This window comes from Cyrtonyx montezumae, unplaced genomic scaffold, assembly GCF_038088225.1.
Source record: "Cyrtonyx montezumae isolate F1298 unplaced genomic scaffold, pur_monq_1.0 scaffold_20, whole genome shotgun sequence".
In the NCBI taxonomy this organism is placed as follows: Eukaryota; Metazoa; Chordata; class Aves; order Galliformes; family Odontophoridae; genus Cyrtonyx; species Cyrtonyx montezumae.
In genome coordinates, this window is record NW_027071937.1 from 6,917,889 (window position 1) to 6,943,445 (window position 25,557).

The 25,557-nt window shown below is 49.2% G+C and overlaps 2 protein-coding genes across 2 annotated transcripts in view; one reads left to right on the plus strand and one right to left on the minus strand.

Annotated features, from left to right (window-relative positions):
• The window catches only part of ASTN2 (astrotactin 2), a 250,356-nt gene extending 240,609 nt beyond the window's left edge, over window positions 1-9,747 (plus strand). Inside the window, exons 21-23 of the mRNA XM_065737613.1 lie at window positions 2,340-2,440; window positions 3,226-3,409; window positions 8,864-9,747. Of these exons, the coding sequence (XP_065593685.1) occupies window positions 2,340-2,440; window positions 3,226-3,409; window positions 8,864-9,101 (523 nt within the window). The 3' untranslated portion in view covers window positions 9,102-9,747. The remainder of the gene's footprint in view (window positions 1-2,339; window positions 2,441-3,225; window positions 3,410-8,863) is intronic.
• Window positions 9,748-18,803: 9,056 nt separating this feature from the next.
• The window catches only part of PAPPA (pappalysin 1), a 169,100-nt gene continuing 162,346 nt past the window's right edge, over window positions 18,804-25,557 (minus strand). The window contains exon 22 of the mRNA XM_065737615.1: window positions 18,804-20,209. Coding sequence (XP_065593687.1) covers window positions 20,102-20,209 — 108 coding nt within the window. The 3' untranslated portion in view covers window positions 18,804-20,101. The remainder of the gene's footprint in view (window positions 20,210-25,557) is intronic.

Below are 25,557 nucleotides of genomic sequence, written 5' to 3' on the forward strand. Positions count from 1 at the left end.
ATCATTTAAGCTTTTTTTAATTATTATTATTTTTTATTTTTCAATCTCATCTGAGCAAACAATGAAATCAAGGCCCTGCGTGCAGATCTGTTTTTTAATCCAGTCTGGACCATTATGGATGCTGTCGCTCTTGGCAGCTGATTACTTTGTCCTGTTGGTGTTGGCAGAGGGCAGAGGGCAGAAGCACATCCCAAAGGGTCCTTCCCCCCGGGCAGATGGGGGATGCACCCTGACCCCTGCCACGCAGCCGTGTCCTGCTGACCCCACGGGTGGTGGAATAGGTGATGTGGGCACTAATTGCCAACTATTACCACTGTTATGATCAAAGTCTGCTGTTTTCAAGGGAAGTGCTCTGGCACTGATTGCCTCGCAGATAATGGAGCCTTCTCGATGGAGCTGCTGCAGGCAGAGCAGAGGTTGCACATTAGCTGTGCTCACCCATTTACAAAGGAAAACACAACCAGCACAGCTAAGCCAGTGACCCAGGATGGGGACAGAGGTCAGCTCACAGCAAAAACCCACCTGTTGAGCCTCCTGAGTGCTTGCCATGCTCGCACTAACTTGCCCCTTTGCAAGAAAGGCACTGAGGTCCTGAAGCATGTCCAGGGATGGGTCAGTCCAGTGAAGAGAAGGCTCAGGCTCTGCTCCCTGGTCACAGTAATAGTACGAGAGGTGACAGCCTCATGCTGTGCCAGGGGAGGTTCAGGTTGGGTATTAGGAAACATCTCTGATGGAGTGATAATGCAGTGGCATGGGCTGCCGAGGGAGGTGGTGGAGTCACTGTCCCTGGAGGTGTTCCATAACCATGGAGATGTGGTACTGAGGGACAGGTCAGTGGGATGGGGTGGGGCTGGACTTTGTGATCTTAGAGGTCTTTTCCAACCTTAATGTTTTTATTCTTTTATTCCAAGTAGTGCATTGCCTACTGATGGGTGCTGGGATGGGCTGCCGGACTCCTTGCCCTTTTTGACACTGGGTGCCCCACTTACTGCTGCTTTATGGATCCAGAGAGGGGTTTGTGCTGCCAAGTTGCCCACAGGAGACTCCTTGCTCAGTAGGACGAGTAGAGACAGCATCTCTGCAGAGCCTGGCAGTCACACTCCTGACCTGAATTCGAATTCCCCTATTGCTCTGCTGCTGTCCCTTAATTATAGCGGGAGAACAGCCTGTGTGTGGTACTTGTGAAGTTGCACAGCACGGACATCCTTCCTGAGATGCTCCCACTCTGAGCCACGTTCCCTGTAGATTAAGGAAAATGATGTCATGCCAAAGAATTAAATAGCATCTCCTTGGGCGAGCACCGTGTGTGCGTCTCCTGCCCGCCCCGGCTTTGTCTCTGTGCAAAAGTGGGTTCCTTGGCAGTCTGCTGGCGTCCTTTCAGTCGGCAAGCATTGTTACAGAGCTAATGCTAATTGCTCAGAGAGAGCATGTCCTGTGCTGGGAATTGCTACTGTGCAGATGTCAGCTCTTATCAGCTGCTGGTGGGACGTGGGAGCAGCACGGGGGCTGGGAGCGAGGAGCAGTCACTGCTGTCCCCAGTGAGGATGCTGAGAGTTGGGACCACCCCTTAAGGAAACCTCGTGGTCTCAATCCCCTTTCAGCTTATAGCTGCAGGGCTGTGTTATTTCAGCGACCTGTGTGCCCAGCTCCTGCCCAAAGGCAGCTTTGGTTTCCATTCCTGGCTCAGGTTGGGTAAATACAAACCAAACCCTTCTGGGAGAGTGGATGAAGATCATCACCCCTGCTGCGAAGATGCAGTCTCATTTTGGAGCTTTGATATTGTGAGCAGGGCTCTGAGCTCAGCATCGCGGGACGTCCCATGCAGCCACAGCCTGTTTATTCAATGCTCCATCCAGCACAAAAGCTGTATTTTACTGTCAGATGCTCTCCATTAGCTTCAAGTGTGAAATTATCATTCCCACCCTTTTACCAGCCCCACCCTGGTGAGGAAATGATCTAGAAAACAACCTCAAGGGCCGTTTGCAGGATGTGTGCGAGCTGTCACTTGTCAGCACAGAGCCCACTTAGGGCAGAATTAGTGTGAGGAGGTGCTGCAGCATTACTCCGTTGCATGGGTGCATCCTTTGCCCAGGCTCTTGGAGCTGTGTGCAGCCCACCCCTGGTGCATGGGGATGCTGTGACCTGCCCCCATGGCTCCTCTTGCTCATTGCTTTCTTGTTCTAAACCAGAGACATCTCACATCCCCTTGAGATGTCAAAAGTGACTGATGGGAGCGAGGACCACACTTTTCACTTCTCTCGTGAAGTCAGCTCCCATCACAACCCTGCAGTGCTGGACCAAGAGATAAAGACATTTTTCTTTCCCTTCCTGCTTTCCAGGTTCACGCTGTATGCGGTGGACACGCGAGGGAGACACTCGGAGCTGAGCACAGTCACCCTGAGGACAGCCTGCCCGCTGGTAGATGACAGCAAGGCAGAAGGTCAGTGCTCAGGCGCCTCGTTTCCCAGGACAGAAGCCATTTCCTGTTAATTTTGCTTTTCCTGTATCCATTGCACACCTGCAGACCTCTCCAGTCTCCTCTTCCAGAGTGCAAGCTCCCATAAATGAGCCCTGGGCATGGGGATACGGGACTGGGATGGGTGACAAATTGCAAGTGTCTTGTAGTGGTGGTCCTGTGCCACCATGTCTGTCCCCTTGACCTGGAAAAGAGAGATTGCTTCCTGCAAAGCGAGGGGCAGCCCTGGCTGGGCCGGGGCATGGCCAGCTCTGGGTCTTCAGTGGGATATCAGTGGCAGCTGGGTCGGTTCTGAAACGGGGGCACCAACCACTTGCACGGTTTCATTCTCCAGATTTGAAACCAATTCCATTTGTTCTCTCATTCCCGTTTTGCTGCTTTTGAGTTTTAAAAGATTTGTCTTAAAAAAAAAAAAAGGGCACGGTACCTATTTCAGAAAGTACACGAGAACGTTTTGATTAATACTTTGTTTAGTGTTATTGATAAGCACTTCCAAAAAACAAAGCAAAACAAAGAAACAACAGCAAAACAACAGCAAATGAGAGACTATAGAAAAAAGGAAAGAAATGGGGTTTTGTGCATTTTTCATTTCCGAAAATACATTATTTTCTACAGCAGAAAATGCACCTTCTTGTTCAATAAATCAAGCTGACTTGCAGCCACCCCAGCACCTCCTGGCAGCCCTGCCCATGGCTCTGCTCATCCCTTTTCCCTCTGCTCATTAAATCCTATCCCCTGCTCCCTTCCAGAGATAGCTGACAAAATCTACAACCTCTACAATGGCTACACCAGCGGGAAGGAGCAGCAGACAGCATACAACACACTGATGGAGGTCTCTGCTTCCATGCTATTCCGGGTCCAGCACCACTACAACTCCCACTACGAGAAGTTTGGAGACTTCGTCTGGCGCAGTGAGGATGAGCTGGGGCCCAGGTACCTGCCCTTATCCCGTGTCCTCCTAGCCCCACTGCCTCCTCACAGCTGTGAGAGGTCCCTTCCTGTTGTTTGCCATCCAATGGTGTTGACCAGACCCTGCTTGGTCTTTGATAAATGTTTATAGGACATCTAGAAGCTGGGTGGAAAAGCAACCTGAACTGCGTGGTACTGGGAACACTATGGGGAGAGCAGAGGATCTTAATTAGGGACAGTGCGTGGTCTGTGTGTAAACCAAGACTCAGGTATTATCAGAGGGGATCAACAACAGCTTACAAGGGGTAAAATTGGCTCTACTAGGTAGTATTTTTCATGGACTTTTCCTTCTACTGTTTTCTCCCTCTATCAGACCTGACACATCTTTATCTTCACTGTGGCATATGCTTGCTGTACAAACTGTAAATATTACCAAGGTTCCCTTTTCTACCTTCTCTCTCCCATAACAGTAATTCAGTTTCTTGATGAAGGTGCTAAGAAGGTCCTCCTGAATTTCATTCCTGTGGTGCCCCTGGCACCATGCAAGGATGCCACGGGTGCACAGAGCCTCATCTATTACCTATGTAAGCCTTATGCTAGATGTAGCCCTTGGGAAACACTCAGCAAGAAGTGTTTGGAAGTAGTGTAGCCCTGTGGACAACAAGATCTTTTATAGAATTTGAGTAGCCTTGAAGCTTTTGCACACATGGCTCTTGAATCATCCTCATCTAACCTTGGATAGAGCCCTAGGTTGGCAACCATTGGAACTAGATCCCTTCCAGCCCAAGCCACTCTGTGACACTTTGTTGTTCTCTGACAAACCAGAGCAGGGAAGGATGGAGGAGTGGGGTCAGGCTGTCTGTGTGTTTCTCCTTGTCTCCTGTTGGACGTGACAGCATTTCACAACAGCTTCTTTTCTCTCCCAGACATAAATCCAGGCTGGCCTGGTTCTTGCCCTCCTACAGAATTATGACCTTGGTCATAATTTCTTTGATAGCTCATTAGTGCCTGACACGGAGCCACTCTTCCTTTCCACCGCCTTCCTCCTTCTCTGATGACATTGCAGACTTGTTTGTCCTTTCCAATTGCTCTCTGTGAGCCCCTGGGGGCCATCAGCCTCTTCTTACACTCTTCTTACTCTTCTTATTTCCCTTGTCACTTGAGATCCGACTTATTGCAGCATGTTAGCTACCCTGATACCTGCACTGAGCCGCCGGATCTGCAAGGTGACATTTAAACTGCCCGCACTGTTCCACTCCATACCAAGCTACATCTGGAGCCAGCGGTCGATTCTGCTGCTGTCTGCCTTCCTCTCCAGGCAGATGATCCCTAGCAGAGCTCGTGTGCCCCCGCTCCCTCCTTGAGCAATGTGTGACTTGCAGCCAAGGGGAAGCATCTCTAAATGCAGCAGCAGCCGATGCCAGACCGTGACAAGAGCGGAGCCCTGCGTCCCGCCCCGCAGCGCCGGCAGCCGGGACTGACGTAGTGAGGATTTGCCAAGGGAGGCCATCTCGTAACGCGATTTTAATTGACGGGCTGTTCTCCTTCCCAGGGGGACATTCATTTTCATACCTTGAAATGTTTATCAGATGAGCCTCAGATTCGCAGTAAATGTTCGCTCATAAAACTGAGCGACAAGAGGGAAGTTGATTGCCTCCGTGTAATAAATACATCACACTGGAGTCCTCGTGAGCCCAGTTTCCATGAAAGCCACAGGTTACTGCTAACAGCTGCTCGCGAGAAGACACGCTGACAGCCAGATGTCCCAACCAGACGGTTTACATTAAGGAGACATTAAAAACTTAGCTCATAGGTGGCCCTAAACCAGGACTTTCTGTGGTCAGCAGCATCTTGGCACCTGGCTTGCTTCGTCCTGCTTGTCTCCTTCAGCAACAACAACCCTTTTCCTGCTCCCCCCATTCCTCTTCCAAACACCAAATGAGCCTCACAGAGTTAATTTGTTCCAACAAAACAGAGGAATCTGTCTAAAGCAGTGAAGGTTTAATGCTACTGTGCATTCAGACCTTTGGATCGGTGCAGCGAGAGTGCTTCCTGACATGGCAACAGGGAGATTTCTTTATTATTTTCTCATATTGTGTTTTTGGACAATCCTTGTGACCGCTGCAAACAGAGCCCAGCTTTTAGGAGGAGGTGGGAGAAAGAACTAGGTTAAGATCTTCCTTCTGTGCCCCTGTGGCTACCAGGAACAGCAAGGTCAGGATGTGGGGCTTGCAGGGAAGCCTGGGGCAGGTCCCCATGCAGCATCTGGGACGGCCGTAGGAGATCAGTGCATCCCCAGAGCAGCTGCCTTCTGGTACCGAGGGGAATGCAATGTACCGATGGGAGGCTGTGATAAGAGGCCATCGAGTCCCGGACTCATTATCCTCTCAGATGAGGGTCTGATAGACCTGGGTCAGTTCTCAGTAGAGTGGAAAAATCTGACTTGATGACAAAATCGGGAACAGAGCAGACAGGCAGCCACCCTCTCCCGCAGGAGACAGAGGAAGCTCGTCCTCCCTCTCACTTGGCACCTTCCTTGGCAGCCCCCTGTCCCCCACTCACCCTTCTCCCCACCCCAAGAGGGGAGCAGCCTTGCGAAGCCATCACTATTCAAATCCCTCTCTTCCACCATTTATGATGTGAGCAGTGACCTCCTAAATCCATCACTGACAATCCAGTCCCTGGGGACAGCCAGAGTGGGGACACATTGCGATGGAGCTGGGCTGTGGGGGAGAGGGGGGCAAAAAAGGGGCTACTTCATCCCTTGGAGGGCTGAGAGCTGAGAGCTGGCTGTGAAAATGACCCCCACCTCGCTCCCCTGCTGTCCCCTCCTGATTCCTGCCCTTTAATAAGGCAATAAATTATTGTTTCTGGCAGGGATGAGGTTGGTCAGCATTTAGGAAGATTTCATTTCCAGTATTTGAAAAGGTGGTCGTTTTGACCCGACAGCCCTCCACAGGGAGCACTTGGGTAATACCCAGGGCTTGATTTATGGAGTTAAATTGGCAGCCCAAGAGCTGCTCCTGTAATTTATTACCCAGCCTTCACCAGAAAGCTTCTCTCCCTTTCTCACCCCTCCCCTCGCCCGCTCTGTCTCTCTTGCTCCTTTTTTTTTTTTAAGAGGGAACAGCTGACAGCCAAAAGCTAAATCTAATATTTACACATGACTTCATTACCCCACTAAAATAAGTGACTCAGTCTTGAAGCAGCAAAACCCAGCAAAACTGGGGTTTTGGTACCAGAACCCAAAAACGAGGGACCTGGTTCCCTCCCCATCACCTGGACCTCAGTGCTGTGCATTCTCAGCCCATCATGTGCTGCATCCCTTTCCTGGGGCTGATTGCACCAACCCAAGAAGCATTGCCTGCAGGAAATGAGAGACCAGCAGATCTGCATGGTTCAGCCCTGGGCTTCTTGCTGCTCTCTCGTGCAGGCCTGGGAAGGCCTCATGTTGAACTGGACAAGGAACCAGCTTGGGGGAAAACCCACTGGGGCCTTGTTAGGGCAACTTCTCCACGCCAGAGTAGCATTCATCCCAATGGACGCCTGCCCTGCCACAAGCCAAAGGCAGGGACAAGTTAGAAAAGAGGCAGAGCCCACTTTTGGCAGTAAAGACGTCTTACTTACGATAAGTAAGGGTCACCACATTGCTACAGGCCTGGAAAGATGATAGTTATCACTTTGAGGGAGAGGCAGGTCTGGTTCAGAGCTCTGCTCCCGATCACGGTCTGCTCACAGAAACATCCATCTTACATGGTGTGTGTGGGCCCTACATGTGGCCAACCTCCCCTGAAAGGAAGGGAGAGCCCGAGCAGATGTTATGAGACAATTTCTCATTGTTAGAATGGGTAAACTGAAGGACTGCTGGTGGAAACAGACAGTTCTCTGCCTTTAAGAACAGGTTGGACACGGATCAGGCAGGCAAGGCCATGGCTCAGATGATCCGTTGTGGTCCCTTCCACCAGCAGCAAATGTGATCTGGTGAAGTCTGTCGGCCTTGTCATGGTACCAGTCACTACAGAGCTTCGTTTGCTGCTGAGCTGAGCTTTGAGCAATGAGTCTTCGCTGAGAGCATCTGATGCCACCGTGGGATTTCACGTGTGTGAAATGGGGGATCAGTGATGGCCAGCAGGTGGTGTCCATGTGCCCTCGTGCCTCATCTGCCCTCCTTCCCGACATCCCATAATGGGTGCTGCTGGTGCTGCTCCTCGCTGGGAGCTCTCAGCCCAAGCTGAGCTTCCATAATCAAATAATCCCCGTGTTTATGCCTCGCTGACTGACAGCACTGCCTCCAACATATCATTATCGGGAATTTACATTCCTTCAGGAACTGTGAAATCCCCTAACCCCAAATCCAGAGCTTTCCTGTGGCACCAGAGGGAGAGGAAATAATCTGTGATCTTGAGACTTTCAGACCACTGAAGTAAACCCTCTTCCCCTCCCTTTGTTTGATTTAGCACTTTGCAGGCTCCCACAAGGGGATTCTTGGTTTCTAACGGGTTTATTTTGTTTTGTCTTAATGTGTTGTGCTTTTTCTCCTCGCTCTTCTAGTGTCAGGCTGTTTGGGCCATTTGCCTCCTGGAGACTTGGGAAAACAGAGCGGGGAGGGCAGTGCTCATGGGCTGGCAGTGCTGGGGGTCCCCACAGTGTGCTATGGGACACACCGGGGCGTGTGGCACTCTGGTGATCAGCGTTCCCAGAGCACCTGAGCTGCTCTGCTGCTCAGACCTGAGGTCCCTCCAGCCCTATGCACGGTGGATGTGCTGTGGCTGTTGACACCCAACAGAGCTGCTCTCCACCTGAAACAGGCACGGCAGTGTCTCAGGCCGTGGGTCTTGTCCATGGAACCTAGTGAGGTTCGGCAAGGCCTACTAGGTGTTGTGCTTGGGTTGGTGTAATCCCAGGTACACACACAGACCAAAAGAAGAACTCACTGAGAGCAGCCCCAGGGAGGGCTTGGTGGATAAAAGCTGGGCATGAGCCAGCCATGAAGATGCTCAGAGGCTGGAGCAGCTCTGTTATGGGGACAGGCTCAGAGCTGGGGGTGTTCAGCCTGGGGAGACCTCACCATGACCTTCTTGAAGGGAGCTTATAAGCAGGAGGGAGAGTGACTCTTTACGTGGGCAGATAACGGTGGGACAAAAGAGGGAATGGCTTTAAACTAAAAGAGGAGATTTAGGTCAGATGTGAGCAGGAAATTCTTTACCCAGAGGGCAGTGAGGTACCAGCACTGCTGCCTGGAGATGTGTGGGTACCCCATCCGTGGAGGTGCTTGAGGCCATGGATGGGGCCCTGGGCAACCTGAGCTGGATGGGGCAGCCAGCCCACAGCAGTGGGATGGGGCTGGGGGGCTGTAAGGTCCCTTCCAACCCAAGCACTCTATGGCTCTGTGCTTCTTGCCATGAGACACAGCCAGTGGTGGAAGCCAGGTGTGCCCGTGGAGACTCCTCTGCCTCTATCTCTGCTTCTTCCCTCCAGGAAGGCACACCTGATCCTGCGGAGGCTGGAGAAAGTCAGCAGTCACTGCTCAACACTGCTCCGCAGCGCCTACATCCAGAGCCGCACCGAGACCATGCCATACCTGTTCTGCCGCAGTGAGGAGGTGCGGCCGCCCGGCATGGTGTGGTACAGCATCCTAAAGGACACCAAAGTCACGTGTGAGGAGAAGATGGTCTCCATGCTGCGCAACACCTACGGGGAGTCCAAGGGGCGGTGAGGGACGGTGCAGGCCTGGAGCTGTGGGAGGCAGAGGGACTCCGAGGAGTCGAGGACTCGTGATGTGCTGAGTGCTGTTGGGGTTTGGGGACGGGAGGTGTTCAGCGGGGTGAAAGGGGACAGCGAGGCCAAGCAGGACTTCCTCACATCAACGGCAGAAAAACACGAAATCTGCAAGTTGGACTTTAATTTCCTTTCATTTTTTAATTTCTTTTTCCAGAGGAAACAAACAAAAAACCAACCAACCAACAAAAACCCAACACCTGATTTGACTCAGCGTAAAAGTGTCTCCTTTTTAATCTTTTCTTACTGAATTTCCTGGACTACACACTCCAAAACGCTGGGAGGAGGCGATGCCCCCTGGAGCCGAGAGCCTGCGGAGGGGAACTGCGGGGCCTGGGGATCCCCCTGCCCTGCCCACCCGGAGCTGTGGGGCCAGGGACCTGTGGTGCCATGTTGGCCAAGGACGCCGGGAGCATCCCAGCTACGAGCACGTGGCCTGGAGGTGGATGCCAGGTAGATGGCAGGATGTTGAGGACACGCTGGGGGTTTTTTACCACTCTGAGGTGGCAGAATGGCTCCGTGCCTTCGTTCGCAAGGTTCCTGGCAGCTCATTCTGTGCATTAAAGGTTCATATTAAGTCCGTCTTCGTGCCTCCTTGGTGTTTCTTCCCGATGCTTTCTTGCCACTGCTTCAGCTGGGAGGAGAGGACATCCCAATGGCCAACCCCAATGACCAGAGACCGACGCTGACCCCGAGAGTGGGCACTGGGAGAGGAGGGGAAAGTGCTGCCTCTGTGTAGGGTCCTGGCTCTGCCCAGCACCCATCTCAGCCCTGCTGGGAGCTGCAGATGTGTGGGAAAGCCCAAGAAGGAAGCCAGGGGCTAAAAAGACATGGAGAATCTGGTTTCTTTTACTGTCAGATGTGGGTTAGGCTGGCCCGGGATCTGTGTGGGTAATGGATTTTTCAGTCTGGTCGCCAAACCAATAAGTGCAGGAGGGTGAGAGGAAAAGAAAACAAAAATCAGAGCAGCCCAAAGCTGTTGCTTTTTCTTTTTCAAAGCAAAACAACAAACCTGGAGGGGAGAAAAGGAAACACTGCAGGCTGGATGAATCAGTTCAGTCAGCTCAAAGCAAATAGTTGTTTGTTTTCTTTTCGAGGTTATTTAACCCTTTAAAGTAAAAAAAAAAAACAAACCAACAAGCAGGAGGTGAGTTTCAAAATGGACATGTTTTAAAACCAAACAAAGGTGCAGGATTTGACGTGAAGGAAGTTCAGCCAGAGACTTAATCTTAAGAGAAACCTATTTGCCTTCTTTGGCTGCTTCTGATAGTGTCTCCCACATTGCTCTTGTTTTCCCCTTTCTCCTTTGGTCCTGTCTCTTCATTTGCCTTGAGCCACATGGATGCAGCAGGTTGGGAAGCCCTCCAGTGCCTGGTCAGCATCCTGCTGGAGTAAGAGCACCACAGGTTGCCCAAGACTATTGCAGCACAAGAGGCTTCCTCTGCTCACCTATGTGCCCTCCATATGCTCACACTCCTGTCATACCCATCCTCTCCAGCCTTAGTTTTTATTTTTTTAAGAACACCTTTGGGCTAACAAAGTTCCCCACAGGAACATCAGGTAAGATGGTGTAAGGGGTGACGTTCACAAAATGAATACCAACTGGCACTGCTAGCCAATATATTTTATAGATGGTTTAATTAGAAAGATTATCAGGATGGAAAAGAGATAATCAACATAAAGAAAAGTGCCCTCCTGTCTCCACGGATTGAGGCGCAGAGGGGGTAACTTCCACAAAGGAAGGATCTCCAACAAGAGACCCATCCCCAGTGGTGGTCAGCCCTTAAATGGGGTCTGGGAGAGGTGGAGCCAGACTCCACCCCTTCCAGTCACACAGGTGCACTGCCTTCACCTGTGCTCCTGCAGCTGACTCAGTGCTCACCTCGGGTGATCAGTCAGTGGCTCAGGCCTTGATACAACAGTTCCCATACAGCATCTTAAAATTAAATGTACAACTGTGGGGTGGGGGGGGAAGCTTCTATGGAGGTATGCTGGCAGGTAATATCTTCATAGGAAGGGGGTGGGGTGGCTGTCAGCACCAGTTCTTCATTCTCTGTAAGCAAAATGATCAAAAAGCTGCGAGTAACTGACTGCTAATGACTTTGTATCTCCAAAAAAATAATCACCAAGTTTTTTCACCACAGATGGTTCTGCCTGGGTCTGCGTCACCTGGAGGATTCAGACTATTTTGACATGGCTCTGCCTCTCATGAACATAATGTTTTTAGGACCCTTTGTCTGCTTTTTATCAGCAGCCCCTTGGGCCAGGTGGTGACGTGGAAGAGGCCTGGCATCCGAGGATGTGTGTGGGCAGCTCAGGGAGCACATGGTGCTGCTGTGGGTGCAGTTGTGCACACACATTGGGCACCATCCTCCAGCATGCACAGCAAGATGCTCATCTGGTCTTCAGGTGCCTTCCCTACCTGGGGAAGCTTTCCTTATACCCCTGTCTCTGTTTGGAAGCTTCTCTACATTCTTATATCCAAACTGTTCCACATTGCCAACAGCTGCGTTTTCCCATCCCCACAGTTCCCAGTGCCACACTTGGTGAAGAAGCTGTGGCTTTCAGCCAGGAGATGACTCGGATGTATGAACCCAGAGCAATTTCCCTGGCTGTCACATGCAATGAATGCAGTCAGCTCCTTCAATTTACAGCAGCCAATAGGAACCACGGTGGGTGGCACGAGTGTCCGCTGCCACCACGGTGCTTGGTGGCACAGGCTGGCTGTTGTAGCAGCTTGGGGCTGATAGGATTTTGACATTCCTTGCTTGCCCTCCCCCATCTTTAACATCTGCCACCAGGCTGCTGCCCTATCACCCACTCTTTGAGCAGTGCCTTCAGCCCTCTCTCAGTGCACGTACTGATGTATGTTTTTCCTCCTCTCCCACTCTTTAACGATTAATTTCCAGACAGACACATAAACTGGACATGGAAATGTTTGGTTTTGGCCGCACACTGCAATTGATTGTGCTCGTGTGGTTGTGCACATGTGAGGAGTGGAGATGAGCATCGCTCAGTGGCTGCAGCCCAGCCCAGCAGGAGCCAACTCTGTAGGTTGCTCCTGTCTTTAAAGTCTGTATTAATGCTTAATAGGTCCTTCAATGCCCAGCTAATTGATTTATGTATTGCTATAGACACAAACCATTTAATACACCATTTATAGGCCTTTTTAGCTACAGTGTGTTCTATTGACAGGGCTGTCTGACGTGCTTATACCCCATTAATAATGCATTGACCACTGACAGGGATGGTGTGGAAGCACCATGCGCTCTCCCTCTCTCCTCGCTCAATATATTGCAGTGGATTTTGACAGTTGAAATGCAAAACATCTTTTTTACTGACTCACTTATGTCAGTGTAAAAAAACCAACAATTTATTGCTGCTCTTCAGTCTATTGCCCCCAAGCGCTCCATAGACTGCGCAGTGTGGAATTCATTTGTTGTTCAGCCCACAGCCTCTTACACACAACAGTACCACTGCCACACTTCTAGAAGTGGGCAAAGTGTTGCTTTTCAGTACTGCACGTACATTATGACGACAGAGCTGTATGCCATTATAGTCCACTGGCAATAAAAGCAGAAGGATCTGTGAGTGGCACAGCACAGCTGGCATTAAGGCTCTTGCCCACATGCCCCATGTCCTCTCCAGCTTCCCTGTCCTGTCTGGGCTTCCCTAGGGAGTTAAATCATCAATGAGGCTGAGAGTTAACTAGGTTAACAATGACCCTCTTCAGGATCAGGGAGTCAATAACTGTCAGGGCTGAATGGCACCTATCCTGACAGCGTGCACGTCCCCAGTTTGGAGACGTCGATGCTGAATCAATTCACATTGTAAATGCTGAGTCGATACACATTTCTCAGCTACAGCAGAGCAGACGTCCCTCCCCTGCCTGCTGCAGCAACTCTGAGCTGGGAGGTGGATTGGGGTCTGCACCACAGCCCCCACACTGCCTAACAGGGTCCTGCTATGGGGTGGGCATCAATCTGAGCCCCGTCCATCTCCTGCTGAGCAAGATGATGTCAGTGGGACGCAGAGCCTCATTCCACAGTGCCCACAGGGTCTGGCATCTGGCACACTCAGCCCCTGGGTGCTTGGGGATGGCTTTCAGCCTTCCTCCCCGCTTCCGTCATACCCCTGAGTCATGGCGAGTTCCTGTTGGGACTCATCTTCCTGATGACAGTGCTCTGTAGCTGATGGAGAATGTGAGCAGCAGAGGGCAGGGACAGAGCACCTTGTTCTTGGGGGAGGTGACGTGCTCGGGGCAGACAGGTCACGGCAGCGCAGAGCTGCAGCCTGGCACAGCCCCAGGTGTCACTGAGGCCAATAGCTTCAGTCATCATGCCTTTACGTGTGAGCACTCTTTTCCAAGTGATGACAGCACTATTTAGGCACGCTTACGGGCTTGAATGTTCTCATAAAAGGTTTCCCAATTGAGACAAACTGGAATTCCTCAGGACAGATCCCACTGCCTCAGGGTCTGATGGTGGAACCATTGGGAGGGCACCACACAGCACTCGGGGGGGCTGCCTCCCTCCATCCACCTCTGCCACCTCCACCAGAGCACCGTGAGTGCCTCAGACCCTGCCCAAGGCACAGGAGCACATGGGCATTACATCTCATTCAGCTGTGCATCCAGATGTGGGACCAGGCTCAGCCCCCCCCATCCCTGGTGATGCTCAGGGACAGCTCAACCGAAAGCAAAGAAGCGGCAAGAGCAAGCAGTCCAGTTCAGAACTCTTTAATACAAGCTTATATTGTTTGTGTTTCTGATTCTCTGTTCTCCCAGCATCTGGGAACATTAACCCTCATATGTGTGTGAGCATGTGTATGAAGATATATACAAAATCACACAGTTAAATATTTAAGCATACAAGGTATTATATATTTATATAATATAGAACTTTAGGGTATAGGAATCAACAATGGCAAAATATTTCTGATGAATCTGACAAAACTTTTTTTTTTATGTTTTTTTTTTTGTTTTTGTTTTGAGTGAAACATGACCTGTTTTGGAAAGACCAGAGGAAGCTGTTGCTTATTGAAAGAAAAGAGAAAAACCTGTATAAAGAAATCCTGTGAAAAATGATTTTAAAAAAAACCTCATGAACCAAAAAAGAAAAAAAAAAGAAAGGACAATGTTAAAAACCGTACTGAGAAAAAAAAAAAGCAAAAACAAAAAATAAATTAGATGAACAACTGTGTAAATATAAATTAAAAAAAGATGACAATCTTAATAAATAAGCTTTACTATTTACATCTTTATATATTGCTTGGAGACTTAAATTAGATCCGTTAAAAACAAACGAACGCAAAACAAAACCCAAAATCGGAGCAGCAAACGTACAGGCGTGAGGTACAGAATTAAGGGTTGAACTGTATTTTGCTTGTTTCTTTTTTTTTCTTTTTTTCTTTTTTTTTTCTTTTTTTTTTTTCTCTTTTATACAGTAGACCAGTAGAATTCTTGTGAAAATAGATCCTCAGCACTTCATTGGAGTATTGGTTGACGTCGCTTCCAAAAGGTGCCAAGAAAGATTCCATAATAATAATAATAATAATAATAATAACCATAATAAACATAATAATTATAACAATAATAAAAAGATACAATATGATACATAAATATGGAAGAGCAGTTGGTAATATGAATACATTTTTCTCTAGACGAGATCACAGTTTTATTTGTAAATATTACACTGATATATATATATAATATTACACATATAATATTATATATATATCATATATATATTTATATATATATATTTATATATATAGTACGGCTCAATCCTGCTCCCAGTGAAGTCAACAACAACAACAACAACAACAAAAACCCCTGTTGACTTGGTGGAAGCAAAATTCAGCCTATCATCTGCAGACAGGTACGTAATTACAGAGGCCGTACAATGCAAACTCCACAATGGTTCCAATTCCCTCTTTAATTGCTGGTGAAATGTTTCATTAAAGCCCTGGTTCTTTACACTCAGAAGATGGAAACTGGTGGCTGAATTGTGGCCTCACCGAACGAATGAAAAAACACAAGACCAACCCAAGCCAGAATGGGAACCAAAGACAACTTGGACTCATTAGCTCTGCATCTCGACCTAACAGGACTAACAACACCAACACGTAGCACCAAGACTCCTCGTCTGTCACATGAAGCCAACGCAAGCTCTTGGTTCTGGCCTCTGAAGAAGTGATTATTTGTTCTTAATGAATCTTGGATGTGTAGATCAGGTGAAAAGGGGAAAAATTCGGCTAAGACTGAAACGAAACCTTAGGCCCCATTTGGCTCCTGCTGACGCAACCACGGGCTTTGAACACTGATTCCCCAGGTGGTGGGAACAGCCCAACACAAACTCTGATTGCCCAAATTAGATGCAGCTCCAAGAAAACACATCCTGTGCCACCTGGGCCTGCTGGAGCCTTGGTCACCAGAGCCTCAGTCACGCTCCCATTGACCTCAGTGGTTAGGGACCTCCAGTGGCAAGGGGACTGGTCCCTGGGCTTTAGGGTGCACAACACAACAGGCCAGCTGTCCACTACAGGGAGATGGCCACAGCCAGAGGATGGGATGGCATGGAACAAACGTGAAGGAAATCGCCTTCATCACACCACTGAGACTTACATGAGACCACTGAGATCACAACCATGAAGGTATGGAGAGAGTTGTACGTCTAAGCTGGGCAGGGGGTCTCCTCCAGTGACACAAACATGCCCACTGAGTGTCACTGAAGCACTGAGCAGGGGAGATCAAGAAGAGGCCGAAGGGGTGGAAATTTCCACGGCATCCAGAGAAAATTGAAAAACAAATCTCCAGCTCTGAAACCCCCTTGGGCATCCCAGCCTCGCCCGACCTCACCGCAACACCTCCTGTTTTCTAGCTTGGCCTCTAGTGGGAATGATGGGGTGGGAGTGCAGGAAGGGGACATCAGCACCCTGCTTCCCCCAGTGGGATCACCTCTCTGCTCGCAGAGCAGCATTCCCCTCCCCTCCTGCTCATTCCCCAACTCCTGTAACTCTTCAGGATTCGGACTGTGCAGTGCTTCTGAGTGCAGTAATTAGAGCACAGTGAAATACTGGTTAAATGTGTACGTACAGTTGGATAATGTAAAAATAAGCACAAATACTTTAAAAAAAATAATCCGGGAAAAAAACAAAACAAAACAAAAAAAAAAACAACTCCCCCCTCCCCCCAAAAACAATAATATACCAGGGGAAAAAAATACCTTAGTCTTAGTTCCTGAACTTATCACAAAGCACAAGGAAAACAAAACCAGGCAATGTTATAAAACCTCACAGTACTTCTAGGGAAATCTACACTTAAGTATCTAGCTCTACTCAGCTGGCAGAATCAGTGTTTTCCTTTCAAACATAAAAATAGGCTTTGCTCTTCTTGGATTTGGATTATGCGGGTTTTCTTTCTCCTATTTTTGTTTTTTGTTGGGTTTTTTTTTTGTTTTTCCCACTTGAATCCTTTGTAGCAAGAAACTTCTGTTGGCTATTGGCTTTCTTTTTCTCTCTTTCTTTTTTCTTTTTCTTTTTTTTCTTTTTTTTTCTTTTTTCTTTTTTTTTTTTTTTTCTTAAACACAGGTAAAACCTAGAACAAACCGACAGTTACAACCAAGTGAAACCGAAACCGGAAGGGAGGTAGCTGGAACCCGACTCCAAGAGTCCTCTGGTGCCATCCTCCTTTCTCAGCTGGGAGGGGACAGCAGGAGATGCAAGAAAAGCGGGGTGACACCAGCTCAGCCCATCTGCGGGAGGGTGGGGAGGGAGCGGGGTAGCAGCTGATAGGAGTTTCCCACCCCCACCCCGCACCGTACACTGCTTTCTGCTCCAGCTTGCCCTCCTGCTGGCCATGGAGACCACTGGTGGCCCTTTGGGTGCAGCCTTGGCTCACAGTCTGTGACAGAGATGCTCTCGGCACCGATGTGACCTGGACTTCATAAGCAGCTAAATTTTATCAGCATGAGCACCCTCTCCTATTCTCCCAATTTTCTTGCTTGGTTTTGCCCTGTGTCACCCTCTTATCTCCCACTGGATGTCCATCACCATCATGAAGGCTCGTCCCCCAGGACTCTACCAGGCAGTCAAGGACCTTACAGTGGTAGATGCTGCAAGGCCATCCAGTTGGACAGGCATGCACACCCCACAGGTCCCCTCTCCTTGTTCCCCTTAATGCAATCTGATCCCCTTGAAAAACTAAAACGTAGCGTTTTCAACACGCGTTAACATGACTCAGAGCAGCACCTCTGCTCGCGGTACTCTCAGCCCCCACTGGAGGAGATGGACAGTGCCAAAATGGAAAAAAATATATATCAAATAGCAGCATGGAAGGCCTCCGTGCGGGGAGGGGACCTGGCTGTCCCCAGACTGCTACGAGCAGAGGCTGGCCCTGCCTGACAGAGTCACTCAGAGGGCCCAGAGCCCACAGCAGCAAATGGCGATAACGCTAACACAGACCTGTCTCTCTTGGGCAGTTCCTAAGTGGGAAAAGGAGATGGAAAATCTCCTCCACGCTGAGCTGCAGAACGGATAAAGGAGTTTTGCAAACTGGTCTGCCATCAGGATGCACACAGGGCCTCAAGTGGGGTTTCCTGCGAGGGTGAAATCTGGGTGGTGTGGATGGGAGAGATGCTGCCAAGATGCCTCAGGTGCTACGTGCTGGCAGCCTGAAAGAGTTTAGAGGTGTTGTGCTCCTTTGGTGGGCTGGATGGCACGTGAACCAAACTTCCAGCAGAAAGAAGGAGGATGAATGACCAAGAAGGAAGCAACCTTCTCCCAGTTACTTATTTCCATTGTTAATTAGGTGGCAAGAAGCACAAGTGGAAGTTTGTCCAGGACCAGTTTCTGCTAATGCTCTCCACGTTGGCAGCCATTCAGCCTAGATCCATTGAAGGAGCCCTGATCCCACTGCATCTCCCTTTCCCCTGTGCCCTGCATGGTGGCTACAGAGCAATCCACATGGCTCCCATGGCCAGGCCCTCTCCAGGAGATTCCCAACAGACAGCTCCTCACCTTCTTATGCTCACCAGCTCTCCAGGCCTCCAGATATTAGGTCTTGTGATCATTCTCTGGTTTATTCCCACAGAGACAACCCCCAGTGGTGGGTGAGAACAGCCTGGCTCTTTGCACTTGCAACTCCGTCAGTTTTCTATTTCTGGTTTTCCTACCTATCTTTACATCCATTTCCATGAGCTAAATGATTCCCTTTAACATTTCTGCCTTGCTGTACTACTCGAATATTCCAAAAAGCAGGAGTAGGAAAAAAAATCTTTCCAACTTGTCTTTTCCCAGTAGGTTGTACAAAGCAGGAGAGTCCCAAGGAACAGGAAGAATTAATACTTGGGAAGATGCTCTTTCAGATGTGTGCTCCTTGCAGCAGGAACCCAAAGCAGCAGGAGACAAGCCCAGGTCACAATGAAGACATCTCTAGGCTTTATGTGGGACAGTTTTAACAGCAGCAACAGCACTAAGATGCGCTGGGCATCTCAGTGACTCAATGTGATGATGAACCCTATGACGAAGTGAGCCCCCAGAAGTCTGGCACACCAGGAGGATGGAGCTATATGAAAGGGAATGTTGAGGGCTGCTGCAGCTAGTACCCTTCCTGCTGGAAGATTACAAGCAGCTAAGCTCCTGGTCTTTCACACATGTCTGACCTTCAGGCCTGGAGGCTTAATACTGACAAATATGGCTGAAATTCTAATACTGTCTCCCCACAGCACATAGTTCCTCCTCTTCCCCTCTCCTAGGAAAACAAGAGCATGAAGCAGTTGTTAGGATATACACAGCCATAAGAGTGGGGCAGAGGAGGTTTAGAGAACCCCTGGGGTGGATGGAGACCAAAAAGCAGATTCCTTTGGCTGGCTGGTGTCCTGTTTTCTTGCCCCCAACGCTGAGGAAGAGACCAGAGGGTTTGAAAGGCAGGTTATAGGTAAGCTTTAAGGCAGACTGTTTGGTTGCATGGGGTTGTTTTCACCCTGTCCTGACACAGTAAGGAAACTAGTTGTATGGGACATAGCAGCAGGAGTAGCAGCAGCAGACATGCTCAAATGACAAGTGCGGGGGCGAGTTACCCTCTCTGCTCCTCAGAAGCAATCATCCACATTCCTCAATGCCAGTCTTCACTCCCCACTCCCTGGCTCCACTGTGGGGCCACTTGCCCACCTCCGCAGAGAAACATCCCAGCAGCCCTGTGGCTTCTGGCTAGGCGACAAGGGGGCTTTTTGTTTGCTTTTTGAGGGTGGGGGGAGGGGAAAGGAGGAGCTGTCCAGAAAGGTCACTGCAGTCTGCTGAGCTCTCTGGCTGGAAGTAGCATTCTTGTGAGGAGCAGACACATCCCATGTCTCGAGCTGACTGGGCATCTGGCAAGTCACTTGCCAAGAGGCACAGCCCTGTGGAGACCCCACCCCAACGTCAGTGCCCCGAGCATGAGATACCTTGGCATTCAGCATCAGAAAAGGCTCAGCCCAGAGTCCTCCAAGAGCACAGCCTCTTCCACGAATGGTCTGAGTTGTGAGTGTTGGAGAGGGGAAAGTGTTTTTGCGTTGATCATAATCTCTCACTCTTTCTCTCTTTCTCTACTTATTTCTATAAATATGTGTACATAAATAGCTTGTTTCTCGCCTTAAATCTAGATACGAACTGTTCAAATTAGGTGGGCATAACATGCTGTTTTGATACATGAAAGTCTTCTCGACTTGACTCTTGGTTGTTTCTTGTCATCACTATTTAAGATATAGTTAATACATAAACCCCTACTTTGAGTTCTCCTTGGACAAAAATTAAAGGCAGACTGGTTGAATTCTAAGGGTCTCTGGTGCAGAAATGCCATCCAGTTGAGCAGCTAAATGTTAAAAATGATACCAAAAGGGATGTGGTGTCTTTCCTAGCCTGCCTTGAGCAGTGTGGTCCTCCATTCTACGTCGCTTGGCGTTACCCAAGACTGAAGCCACGGAGATCTTTCTGATTGTGCTCTTGGGCGTTGGGGTCCCGGCAAGCACACTCTCCTTGTAGGTCACAGGACATAGGGAAGGGAGTAACCTGGGGAAGGAAGCACAGGCACGTGAAGGAGGGAATACACAGCACCATGGAGAACAAACGAGCTCTGGAGTGATATCGTCAGAGATCAGCTGGAGTCTGCAGCTGCATTATTTCTTATAGTGACTTATTTCAGCAGCACACTGAGGCCTCAGATGAGCCCCTTGTTCCTAAGACAGGGTGTGAAAAGCATAAAGAAGAGCCTGTTCAGCTCGTGCAACTACTGGTCAGCGGATCCTCCCATAACAGCTCAGGCCAGGCATGTGGACAGCTGTCTGAGGAGACATGTACTGCTTGAGGACCCCTGAGGCTTTTGGAGAAGTTGCCAAAATGCTGGGACTGCATTATGCTGCCACCTCTTCTAAAAGGCCCATCCTTCCCCCAAAGCCTACAAACACTAAATGATGGCAAAGCTACCAAACTCCCATCACACATGACCGCTTCAGAATCTCACCAAACATTACGTCCAGAGGTTCCCAGCTCAGCATTTCCACCCACCTCCCACCTTCCGCCTGGGAATTTGATGAGCCCTGCTCCTGAGACACAACCTCCCCTCTGTAAGGCACCACGTAACAGTAGCGCCCTATGACTTCGGTCTTGTTTTCATGTCTAAGTATATTTGTGTGTTCAATTAAGAGTGTTTTTGGTTTCAGCTCCCCCAGGCAGGAGCTGAGCTGTTGGCTACCTAGCAGTAGTAGTGAAAATGCAACCTGGCACACAGACTTCCCTAAATACCTGTTGCGTTTAAGGGCAAAAGATGCAGCTGAAGGGCACTGAGAATCAGCAAAGGAACACAAGTGAGTCGCTGCTAGTGCAGATAAAATCTGACCGTGATCTCTGCAGAAGCGTGGGAAGGAGCTGAAACAAGACTGCAGTGCCTGGCTAGCAGACGTTGATTTTGGCATATTGCATCACCGCACTTACATGAAGAAAAGGGGATGCCAGCAGAACAGTGCCTTGCCTGTCCTGAAGTGAATTCCCCAAAATTTCTGTCATCTGCACAGACAGCGAATGACCTCATTCCCCTCCTTAACACTCCTTCCCAGACAGTGCCACAACCTGCTCAGTGCTCCTGACGTCTGCTGTGCGTGGCTTGGCTGCCACAGGTTTGCTCTCTCTTTCACATTTCTCCAGGCCATGCCTGTTCCCATCACCAACAGCACATCTAGGAATGCAGACCAAGCACTGTGCGTGAGCGCACAGCTGTCGTTTCCCAAAGACCTTCCATACGTGTCCCTGCACGTCCATCACAGCGTGCTTTTCTCCTGACATATGAGAACAGGATAGAGGGGTGTGGGTCTTTATTTCACAACTGGGGAGCCTACGGCAGGGACATGCTGGCAGAGGCATTAAATAGCCAACACTCATCACTACATCAGGCTTCAAAGAGCCTCCTCCTGTTGCTTTTGACTTCCATTCCCAGAAGACGTGACCTTCCTCACCAACCTATGGCCCTGGTGACTTATGAGGTGAAGAACCAAGCCGTGAATAACCCGATGTGTAAATGTGGAGGCTGCAAAGGAGAGAGAGTCCAAAAGGTTAAAAACAAATGGATTCAAGTAACCGGATACTAAAGGAGCTTTAGAAACTGCAGAAAACAATAGGAGCTTAAGGGTCACTTGATCCAACAGAAGCCAGCCACAGTAGGACTGTTCCATATCACAGGGTTGTGAATATTCTCAGATAGGAAAATGGAGAGGTCTGTAAACAATGGGGCTCGGGAAGAAGGCTGCAGAGGGACTGTTTAACAGCTGAATTAAAATACTGCAGAGAATAAAATGACACATGAAAGGAATTGACTTATTTTGTTCAACACAGAGGGAAACATTTTGGTTTAGATTATCTGCTACAGTTCAGGTTCGACCTTTCCTTACAAGACATGAAAATGAAAAAGGCTATTCAGAGCAAAATTTATGTCTTGGAAGGAAAACTTAGTTCACTTAGAAAATGCTCAAACAAAGCATGCAGATATGTCTGGAGTTTTCCCTTACTTTTATTTTTTACCCTGAATCATTCAGTTCAGCCTGGATTTGGCAATGATTTTGACTTAAAAAATCCTTCCTGTTGTACAACAGAGCTACTGGTTGGAGGCGAGATCTGGGCTCCTGGTTCTTTCATTTGTCTTGATCAAGCTTTTTCCTCTCCCTGGCCTAGATTCACTACATTTGTCTGCAACAGCCTAACAAAGGCAATTCAGTAGCCCTTGCATTCAATGGAGAAAAACAGGATCCCAGAAAAGGCGGATACACATTTTACATTGAACAGGGGAACATCAAACACAAGCATTTCATACAGTCATCCTGTTGCTCTTTGTCTCCACTCTCTCCACGCACGAGCAGGACTGCACCACCTCTCACTGGCACAGATATCCCGTAAATGCTAACACTTCCCTTGGAGGAACAAGAGCCAAGAGTGAAAGCCCTGCATGACTGTGCCTCCGAACTGCTGGCTTTCACTCCTCTAACTTACTTTGTGGGCTGTGCTGAAACTGTGTCTCAGGAACCCAAGCTGGCGTGAGTTCGGTGCTGCGTTGGAGGGCTCTCCTGCCTGCACCCCATCTCCTCCCTACCTGGATAAAAGCTCCACCTAAAAGAACAGACCATTACTCCACTGCAGTAAGTATCTGGGAAGAAGGAGTCACTAGGGAAGTGTCCTCCTGTGTGCTGTCCTCTAGAAACCCTCTGGTCTTCTCTCAGTGGTCATGGACAGAAGAACAGAAGCTGTCCCTCCGGGGCACTGCCATGGCCCAGCAGCAGTCGCAGCAGTGGGGAGCCTGACTGGAAGAGGCTTTCCTCCTGATCAGATTAGCCTCATTCACTTTATGACCTTTACAGATTTTTTATGCCATTTAATTTTTACAGTGCTATTGTCCAGAGAGATGAATAGTTTTGTCTTACAGCAGTGAGCTCCAGAGATCAGTTTTCTATTATGTGAACCGGCAATGATTTTTATGGGCAGTGAGCACATCCACAGTCAAATTAGACAGGACAAAATTTGCCAAACACTAAACAGTGATGCAGGATTTCCACTTTAAATATCATCTACCACAATTAAGCATTTGATTTCCTCAAGGACCTGATTTCCAGAGGTGTTTAGGGAATCAAGCTCACACATAGCATCTACTGAGATCGTCAGAAGTGCCCAGTTCAGAGAAACCTTAAAACACCATAGAATGAGGACTGTGTTTTGTCCTGGGCTCGTTCTGTGACAGCCCTGTGGAGCACAGATCCAAGAACAAAGCTGTTGGATGCATTACAAATAATAAACACTGAGCGTTTTTCTGAATGATAGCCTGTTCAGGTGTGGAGCCCAGATACACGCGCTCCAGGACAAACTGCTGTCTTTCTTTTTAAACAGACTGGGGAAAACCCAACTCATTAACAACAAACATGTACGATTTGCACTGAAATTTCAAGATGTATATCCATTGTACAACAATATTAAAGAACTGTATTCCCTTCCTTCCACCTGCCAAGTCCTGCGTTCCCTACATCTCCTCACATAGGAAACCTGGCAATATCTAGGAGAGCATGGAAGAAAAGCTGAAAATCAAGCTTAGGGCCTGGCTCACTACTCGATGAAGTACTGTAGGATACTGTCTCCACAGGCTACCTAAAATAATCTGAGAGAGACAGAAGTGAAGAACACAGCTCTGCACACCTACGCGCTCCCCCTACACAGGCACACATCTCCTGGAGGTGATCTAGAAACAAAGCCATGGCTTGGATCAGCAGCACTCAGGGGAATGTGGGCCACACAGAGGACCACAAGCCTGTTTTCAAGATAGAATGTGCACAGCCTAAGTCATGTCTGTCACCTTGTCAGCATTCATGGTACAGCATGGACTGCCCTGTTCCTGCTGTTTTTCCCACTGTGCTCAAGGAGTTCTGGCCTCACTGCTGCAGGTGATGAGATGCCATGCCTGGACCTGATGTACTGGTGGTGTAATTGTACACAGCTGGGGTGTGACAACACCCGGCTCCCAACTCAGCACAACATGGCCAGTGTATGAACCCATACTTCTGTCCTCCGTGAAGGCATGGAGTTATTGTCTCCCAGGTTATCCTCTCCCATGCCAGGTGATGAGACCATGGCCAACACTCACGCTGCTTTTGGAAGCAGGGCTGCATTTGCCCTCGATGCCACGTTCCAGACTATGGGAGCAAAGACAATGATGAAACATAACGGTGCAGAAATGGGACCCAGGTCATGAAATGAGTCAAGAGCCATAAACCCTATCTAAAGAGGCCGGTGATATCCCAAGACAGATTCCTGCTGAGAAAGTCCAGTGTGGAAACACTGACAGCAGAAACAGCCGACAGGTACAGGGAGGGGTGGGAAACACTTCTGCAGAGGGTTGCAGCTTACCCCCTGGCACACACTCATATCACACCAACCCAGCTCCATCTCCCATCCAGGGCGGGCAACACTGGGCTCGAGGTAGGAGGAAGCACAGGAGGAGGCATGGAAAGTGTTGGGAAATAGCCTGTTGTTAGACTTCAGCTCTGAAGTGTTTGCAAAATGTCCCAGACAGGATGAATGGGAACGATGAGGACCCCGCTGCACGCAGAGCCCCTGCGGTGAACGCGGCACACTGAGATAAGCGTGGCAGGCGGTGCTGAGTGTCGCGGCCCCGAGACCCTTGCAGCTTGAATGCTGGGGTGTATTTTGTTCCCTGTCAAAGCCCTCGTGGGAGAAAAATGCATCTTGTAATGTTCTTCCCAGTGGTTTTTGGCATTTAGGTCACAAGGGCTGTTTGGAGATTAAAGAGCAAAAAAGAGTCCCCTTTTAACTCTGGGGGCTGGTATGCAGGTTCACACCTAGGGCACCTCTCAAGGGGGCCTGGGAAAGGCGAAGATGAAGCTTGCAGGGAACATCCTGAATTTCTCTTATTTGCACCTCTTTAAACTGGGCTTTCCCCCACCAAAGCCAGGAAATTCGATGTAAAACAACACAGCTCACCTAAACCCAACCGACCCTCAACAATGTCCAGTGGGTCCCAACGAAGCGCAGCCCCACTGGTGGACCCAGAATGGCTCAAAGCCAGCTGGGATGATCAGGAAAACCCTGGTGGCACAGGGTGCCCAATGCCCACATCCTCACCAAGCTTCAGCACTTGTGAGACTGAGCTACACGAAGGAGCCCTCGTGCCAAACCACACGGAGCTCAGCCGCTCAGACATCAGCTGCGCTTCCTACCCTTGTGCTACTGATTGTGCAAACATGAATGTAATTAGTCTAAATAATCACCAAAGATTTAATAGCAGCCAGACCACCCAGAGGCCAAATAGCTGGCGGTGGAGCAGGGAAGGTTTGTTCGCTGGTTTTTGTAACACTTGCTAATGAAGTGAG